Genomic DNA, 8,916 nt, shown 5'->3' with positions numbered 1-8,916 from the left:
GTGTGTGTGTGTGTGTGTGTGTGTGTGTGTGTGTGTCAGGGTCACGAGACAGTGATGGTGGAAAATGGGTCAGGACATGAGTACACATTTTTCAGTGCGGGGAGGTTAGAGACCTGCAGGAGTAAGTGAGTGGGACTTTCATATGCTGGCGCTGAACAGCCGCAAAAGAATAAAACCCGCTTGGAATGCAACTTCTTGAGATGCAGGCGTGTGAGTGCATGTTTGTGAGCCCGAACAAGACAGGATTTGTCCAACAATTAAGGGTATGTTTCCACCCCACAAATTCGAACTCTGAGCTCCAATTTTGTGAATGAAATAGGATAGTTTGACCTCTTTAGAACTAAAATATGTATTCAAATGAGACAGAGGTCCAAGCTCTTACCTCAGAGTTCTGACACCTCTGGTAAGAGGTTGCAAATGGATGTGTTTCAATTTAATTTTAAAGGGGTCACAAGCTAGAAAGGTGGGGAAACTAATAATGTTGGTGTCTGTACCACAACGTTTGAAAGGTAACCTGGTCTTATTAAGACAATGTTGGCTCCCTGTCTAAAGACCTCCAGCGCGTGTTTGTCCATTGTCAGGGTTTCACCAAGTCAAATTCAAGACTGTTAAATTTAAGACATATATAACAACATCAAACAATGTCGACCTTCCACTTCCGGGATTCCCTCGTCAGCGCCGGAAAATCCGCCGTGTGTCAGCCAGATTTCTGTTACTTTCCTCTGTCTTTGTGTTGGCGTTCTAACTTCTAATTGAGGATTTTGGTTACCTGGTCCTCAGATCTCTGCAGGGTCAATCCAGACAGCTAGCTAGACTATCTGTCCAATCTGAGGACTATGGTTACCTGGTCCTCAGATCTCTGCAGGGTCAATCCAGACAGCTAGCTAGACTATCTGTCCAATCGGAGTTTTCTTATTAATACATGTCATTTAGCTGATTCTTTTATGCTTTTTTAAGTGACTTACAATTGCTATATATGTCAGAAGTAGCATGCCTCTGGAGGAACTAGGGGTTAAGTGTCTTGCTCAGGGACCCTCCTCCACAGTGCTGTAGAGGCAAAGCGAGACTATAGGACTGGTGTCTGGTTTGGCTGCAAAAAAAGTTGAATGTTGGTCTCATTTTTAGTCGTAATACAGTGAATTACACTGGCGACAGAGAGAATTACTAAACATTCTGAAGAGCTGCAGGAACATTTAAATGAGCATAAGAGGTAGCGTTACATCTTTAAGACCCGGCAGAAACCCTGATTGTGTATGCTGAACGCCCGCGGTGCTCCATCCTCACCATTTTCACGACCTCAGGGTAGGCCTGCTCAGTCAGGTAGCCCCGGCTGACCGTCACGTAGTCCACCAGCTCGTTGAGCGTGGAGCGCTTGTACTCCTTCATCTTGAGGTCTGACAGCGTGTCCATGAAGTCAAAGACAGTACAGCACTGCTGCAGCTTCTTCAGGAACAGCTCCGGCTGCTCCGGCGCTGGCACGTCTGGACGCACAAACAGAGAGAGAGAGACAGAGAGAAAGTCAGTTCCGTTGGTGCAGAAATACATGTGATGTTTCGGACTCCCGCGGAGGTCAGGGAGCTGCAACACTGAAAACAAAATCAAAGAGTGAAGAGAGGAAGGAGAAGGAGAGAGAGAGAGAGAGAGAGAGAGAGAGAGAGAGAGAGAGAGAGAGAGGAGGCGCTTTACCAAAGTGAAATATAAACTTTCTAGTGCTGAAATATTTAGTCAGAGGTTAGTCTGAGGTAAGGCTGCACAATTAATACGCATGTTTAGAAGCCAATTATGAATGTATTCACAGGAAGGTATGGATCCGTATATGACGTGAGTGTTTCGGTATGGATGTACAGCCAGAACACGTCGACAGGTGTCTCTTTGTGATCCCACAGTAAGGGACATGGCGAAGGGTTGCACAGAGTTCAGACCTGCAGGGAGACGCACAGCGCTCTTCCCTGATCGCGAGGCCTGATGTTCCCGTCCCAGCAGGACCGGGCCACTCTTACATAAGAGATAAGCTGCTGTGTGTGTGTGTGTGTGTGTGTCTCTAAAGCGTGCTCCCTAATGACACTTCTAAGCGCTTGTTTGTCATTTAGCATTCAGCTGCACTTCATGTTGACTCACAAACGACACATGAATGACTGAGAAACTTTTCAAGTAACGTTGAAATGAATTGTTCACCTTTCAACAACATGCAGAGTGATTAGCGGATTACCTTTGGGCTCCAGGAATCTATTTCATATATTATTTCTTATTATTACTGGAGGAAATAGTCGGTAGATCAATGGATAATGAAAATAAATGATAGCCGTTTCTCATTCCTAATCTTTATTATTCCTTTGGTGGTTGTCTTAGATGTTCAAACCATTTAGACAGTGAGAATGCTGCATGTTTGCTGACCCCCCCAGATGTGGGACTACATTCACAGGGATGTGGTCTGTTGCTGTTGCAGCTCTTGTGCAGGTCAGACTAACAGAGGCGAGCTGGTCAAAAACATCTTCAGGAAGTCACCAAAAAGCCAAAAGACCTGGCTTGCTGTTGGAGAAAGACATGTTTAATATTAGGACTTCATAAAGGTTCATTTTGTCACATCATCGGGGGGGCAGCCAGCTAACAGATCAAGTAGACGCCTACGGGCGCCCAGCTCAGTTGGTAGAGTGGGCGCCATATGTAAAGGTTTACTTCTTGACGCAGCGGGCCAGGGTTCAACTCCGACCTGCGGCCCTTTGCTGCATAATGTCTTCAGCTGCCCTGTCAATAAAGGCCACAAAAATAATCTTTAATAAAAGAAAAAAAAAGGGAGAGACGCCTTCCATTTGAGACAAAAATGAAATGGCGCTGAAACCATGCAGGAACTGATGCACCTGTAAGACCTACAACACAATAGCTTAAGACAAATTTTGTAATTTTAGACTTTTTAAGACCCAGCCATTACCCTGTTTTAAAGGTTTTGCGGGACAGTAGGGGCCCGGCATGCATCAGTCTTTTGTTCCTGGGTCAAATTGAATAAAGGGTTAAACCCTTGAAATCCTCTTCCTGACTTTCAAACAGAAAGTGCAGCTTCCCGTCCCGGGAAACGGCCTCGACAGATCGCAGCGAGTGCATTTAAAGTGATCACTGTGAACATGTCTCGATCCAAATGCCACCAGCTACTCACGACCTGCTGGCCTCCTGCTTCAGCTCACTGAGGCCCAAACAAACCCAGAGCTCCAAGTGCCTGGCAGGAGTCCGGGGCTCTGCAGCCTTTATCCCCCCCCCCACAAACTCGGTGGGAAGGAAGAACCAGGAGCTGAATGCTCGCTCCCACAACACCTACGTATCAGAGCAAATGCAAACCTGCGTTGACTGGGGCAAAACAATGATACGGCTTCAAATCTAAATCGTGATGTGATTAGACAGCAGCTAATCAAATCTGAATATTTAGTTCTATGTTTGGCATTACATTTGGATTAACACTTTTTATTATTAGTTTTTACTGGTTTTTTTTAAGAAGATAAATGCTGGTTGGTATGGTTACATATCACAGACTGTCCTATTTTCAATGGATAATTACTTTTTTAACATGATATGTACAGTATATGTAGATTCCACTATTGAATGGAGGCATATCAGAAATTTCAGTTTTCAGTAAAGTACTGATGATTGGAATTGTTTTGATATTAGTATAACTTTAGCGTTTGTGATAAATGTTCCATGCTCATTAAAAGACTTTGCTGGCAGTTCATATCCATGTTCTCATCCTTGCATTAAGAACATAGAGCAGTTGACTCATGTTATAATAATCCATGTTTTATCTGTTACACAGGGAATATTGAACTCTGGCTAAACTTAAAAAAAAAAGAAAATCGCAAATCAAAAACGCCTACATTTGACTTTTAGCAACATTTTTATTTCAAACCGACGTTTTACATCATATGCGACCAGGATGGAAAATAATCTGCAATCTGTGGGGGATAGCACATCACGGTTAACCAGCCAACAAGATCAAAGAAATTCCTCTTTGGCCAGCATGTGATATGATCACTCGGTGCTCCAAATACCTAAAACAAGTGCTGGCCAGAATATTAAGGTGGCTGCAAAGTCTGCATGACCTGAGCAAGACATTCAGCCATGCTCAGTCTTTTTAAGTTACAAAAGCTCAGCCCCACACAGCAGACAGACAGTTAGAGACTAGCTGCAGCAAAAAGTGAAACATCTAACTGGTGTGAGCCAGACTTCCTCAGATGTACTAACTTTGAAAGACTGTGCGGGCCAGTGGTGGCCATGTATCAGTCGGGGTAAAAATCGTGGCTGGCTCATATGAATGTTAAAATCTTTAGGAAAACATTGTGACGATCTGACCATTTGAAGTGAAAGTGTAGATTCCTGTCCTGCGAAACCAACCTCGACAAAGTGCATCTAAAGTGGAATGTAATGGATATACAAATGTACACGTCATAGAACTTTACAACGAGATTTCACTTTAGTCCAAGTATGCAACTCTGTATGGTGGTGCAAAGTGGTCAGGGGACGCTGGAATAGTCTCCGAATAATAATATTTCCATAGTCCTTTCTATTGCGGTGCAGTGAATACGTGCAGGCTTGTTTTGTGCGTTGTCTACAGTGCACGTGTGCAGGTCAGTGCATGTGTGCAGGTCCCTGTGAGTGAATACACTACTTTACAGTACGCTGTAGTTCATTACAGTAAATGCTGGCTGCAGGATTCAGGGTCGGCTTGCGCTACGGAGCCCGGAGCCCAGGGCCCCGGGATCCTGCAGCTCTGCCGCTATAGGACCATGTGAACGGCCTTAAAGGAATCTATTAATAGACAGATAATCACACAGGACACAGTAATCCCTCTACAGAGACACAGGGAGAGCACAGCCAATGGGGTTGCAGCAGGGCGAGAGAGTATGAATGTGGGAGAGGAACAGAGAGAGAGAGTGGGTGAAAGTGTGTGACTGTATTTAAGCATGTGAGAGAATGAGTGTGTGTGTGTCTGTAGTCCTAGAATAACCCAGAAACTACCCTTCATACACATCAGCAAGGAAGAAGAACCAACACAGCAATTTCTGCTTCATATTTTCTACACTTCTTTGTTTGTACCGATGCTGGGGGGCTACTGATTGTGACAGTATACCAACCACCATGTATCCCCATTTTCATTTGGTCAGTGAGAAAGGGATATGCCTGGCCAGGAATTGAACCTTGGACGCTGCAGTTGTGTGGCATGCGCCCTAACCATCAGGCTACCGTGGTGCCCATTTTCATTTTTTCCCATCAGCTGTCACAAATGTGAAAAATTCCAAACTCCCACTATATTCAGTCATAAAAGACAAAAATAACAAGCATGCATTCATATTTGAGGAACTGGAACAAGTGAATTTTTGGCCACAACAACTGTTGGCAATTTGTTTTCTGCCAAACCACATCTTTTCCTCGTGCCATGGTAGTTGGGAATGTCAGACTTAAGTGATCAACTTGAACTTGAATATCCTGCTGAATAACGGCCTGGTTTTCCATCAATCAACCAGTGTCACGCGTCCTCCATTACAGTTTACTCCACTGCAGCTGATGTTTTCTCTTCAGAAGCAATTAAAAAGGCACACCGAGTATAACAGGACACATTAAGAAGGAAAACATCTTGCATATATTTCTGGGCCGGTTTGGCACGTGGCCTCAGTCTCCGCCCCGCAGCCCAAAGCACCTAAAAGACACCTGAGCTGGTGTTACTGCTAGTTGTTCATGCTTACACCAAGACCCAGGCAGAATTGGGATTACATGTACCAGCCACAGCTGACAGTCTGCAGCTGCTTTCAAAACATTAAAACTGGATGGCACCGCAAAAGGACAGAAAAGTGATTCCAAGTGAATGGTCAAAACCATTGGGGTGAATAATGAGTTAGCTAAACGACACGTGTACATGTATGAATTATTAGAATAATCCCATTAAAACACCCGAACCTGTTCACGTTTTCAGGCAACACGAACCTGAAACCCATGACAACGTTGGCTAGTTCACGCATGTTTAATTCATAAATCATAAGACATTTTAAAGCCACTCAATGCAATGAATGCACTGACCGCGCCACTTTGTCATAAACTGAAGCTTTCATGTTTTAAGTACCCATATCATTGAGGGCATTTACTTTTACCATCCATCTTTATCCCCAAATCCATTTAGCTGGTACAAATGTAATCTTTTTTTTAATCCAGCAGCCACTGTGGGCAGCGGATGGAATCAGGGTTGAAATGAGTGGCTGGCAGTAGCTGATCTACTCTGTCAGCCTCTCTGTGCATAAACCAACCATCATGTTGGGGATTATTTATGGCTGCATCACAGCAGCAACAGCTATTAGAAGTGAGTGTGGCCAGTGAAGTGTAGGGTTGACTGCATGGAGGAAGTTTTTTTATATTGGCAAAGTGCACTGGGCAACAGGCTCCATCTTCATCTTAAAAGTTCAGACGGGACTTGCTACTTTACAGCTAGTCTAGATCAACTATCCACTTCCGGGATAGTTCTGGTGCCACCAGAAATTCCGCAGGATGCCCCTCATTTTCAGACAGATGTCCATTACCTTCCTCTATCTATGTGTTGGTGTTCTAACCTCTGGTGGATTTATGAGGATTATGGTCACCTGGTCCTCAGATCTCTAAAGGGTAAATCCAGACAGCTAGGTAGACTATCTGTCCATTCTGAGGACTATGGTTACATGGTCCTCAGATCTCTGCAGGGTAAACCGACAGCTAGGTGACTATCTGTCCAATCTGAGGACTATGGTTAATGGTCCTCAGATCTCTGCAGGGTAAATCCGACAGCCAGCTGACTATCGTCCAATCTGAGGAACATGGTTACCTGGTCCTCAGATCTCTGCGGGTAATCAGAACAGCAGCTAGACTATATGTCCAATCTGAGGACTACGGTTACCTGGTCCTCAGATCTCTGCAGGGTAAATCCAGACAGCTAGCTAGACTATCTGTCCAATCTGAGGACTATGGTTACCTGGTCCTCAGATCTCTGCAGGGTAAATCCAGACAGCTAGGTAGACTATATGTCCAATCTGAGGACTCTGGTTACCTGGTCCTCAGATCTCTGCAGGGTAAATCCGACGATAGCTAGAACTATCTGTCCAATCTGGGACTATGGTGACCTGGTCCTCAGATCTCTGCAGGGTAACCAGACAGCTAGTAGACTATCTGTCCAATCTGGGACTATGGTGACCTGGTCCTCAGATCTCTGCAGGGTAATCCAGACAGCTAGTAGACTATCTGTCCAATCTGAGGAATTGGTTACCTGGTCCTCAGATCTCTGCAGGGTAAATCCAGACAGCTAGTAGACTATCTGTCCAATTGAGGACTATGGTGACCTGGTCCTAGATCTCTGCAGGGTAAATCCAGACAGCTAGCTAGATACTGTCCAATCTGAGGACTATGGTTACCTGGTCCTCAGATCTCTGCAGGGTAAATCCACGACAGCAGAGAGAATATATGTCCAATCAGGAGATACGTTACCTGGTCCTCAGATCTCTGCAGGGTATCCAGACAGCTAGTAGACTATCTGTCCAATCTGAGGACTATGGTTACCTGGTCTCCGATCTCTGCGGGTAAATCCAGACAGCAGGTCGACTTAATGTCCAATCTGAGGACTATGGGTACCTGGTCCTCAGATCTCTGCAGGGTAAATCCAGACAGCTAGCTAGACTATCTGTCCAATCTGAGGACATGGTTGACCTGGTCCTCAGATCTCTGCAGGTAAATCCAGACAGCTAGCTAGACTATCTGTCCAACTGAGGACTATGGTACCTGGTCCTCAGATCTCTGCAGGGTAAAACAGACAGCTAGGTGACTATCTGTCAATCTGAGGACTATGGTACCTGGTCCTCAGATCTCTGCAGGGTAATCAGACAGCTAGGTAGACTATCTGTCCAATCTGAGGACTATGGTGACCTGGTCCTCAGATCTCTGCAGGTAAATCAGACAGCTAGTAGCTATCTGTCCACTGAGGACTCATGGTTACTGGTCATAGATATCTGCAGGGTAAATCCAGACAGCTAGGTAGACTATCTGTCCAATCGGAGTTTACGGTTGACGACTAAAAGCATCACACCTGACAACTATGTTTGGTTTAAAGAAATGCCAATAAACCAGAGCCTGTTTTTCCTCCCATACCAGAATGCTGTGTGGACTAGCCAGTAGGGGTGGGGGGAAATGGATACAGCATAGTATCTCAATATTTTCAGTGGCAACACTGTATCGATACACAGGCGCCAAGTATGGATCCCATTTTGGAGCAATACAATTGAAGTGAGATGAATGCGAGACTAGTTTACAACGTGTCTTTCTATAGAACAACTTGCCGTGGTGCAGATTTTGTGGTGCCTTGTGTTCTGGTCGAGAACACCAGGTCAAAAAACTAGAAATGCATCCTATTTGGTTTGGAGCTAACTGGTCTCATATCAACACAACTGTTCTGAAATGCTTTATGAGTGCAGCCCCGGCCGGTGGAAACACTGATGCTCTGCTCTGGCTTCAGCCTCACCCCGCTTTACTCCTTCCTGCCTGCCTGCCTCCCTTTGGCAGAGGAAGAGAGAAGTCGCTGCTGTTTAATTAATGGTGGAAATAAGCTTAACGACAAACAGCGCGGGAGAGAGAGAGAGAGCAGTGGGATGCTCACCACAGCAACTCCTTTAAGTAAGGCTAATTACATAACAGCATCAATCTATTGAACACAGGGTCAGGATTTAGCAGCTTGCATATGTACACCTCTTTTTAAGAAAGACTTTAATGTTGTTTAACAGGCTTAACATGATTTACACATCTTTAATGGGAAGCCACTGATTATTTTAGTAGCCACACATGATTTGGCAGTGTTAACCGGTAATGCTAACGGTGGTGTAGCGTTACAAATGGCCACTGAATGAACCACTGAAACGATTTTGGAAA

General features: G+C 44.9%; 1 protein-coding gene across 1 annotated transcript in view; it reads right to left on the bottom strand.

Moving 5' to 3' along the window:
• Positions 1-8,916, bottom strand: part of ppp2r5eb (protein phosphatase 2, regulatory subunit B', epsilon isoform b) — a 46,671-nt gene that overhangs the window by 19,496 nt on the left and 18,259 nt on the right. The window contains 1 exon segment of the mRNA XM_032500638.1: positions 1,285-1,481. Coding sequence (XP_032356529.1) covers positions 1,285-1,481 — 197 coding nt within the window.

This window comes from Etheostoma spectabile, chromosome 20 (assembly GCF_008692095.1).
Source record: "Etheostoma spectabile isolate EspeVRDwgs_2016 chromosome 20, UIUC_Espe_1.0, whole genome shotgun sequence".
NCBI lineage: Eukaryota > Metazoa > Chordata > Actinopteri > Perciformes > Percidae > Etheostoma > Etheostoma spectabile.
Note: the sequence above shows the minus strand (reverse complement) of the source record. Positions and strands in the feature narration are given on the sequence as shown.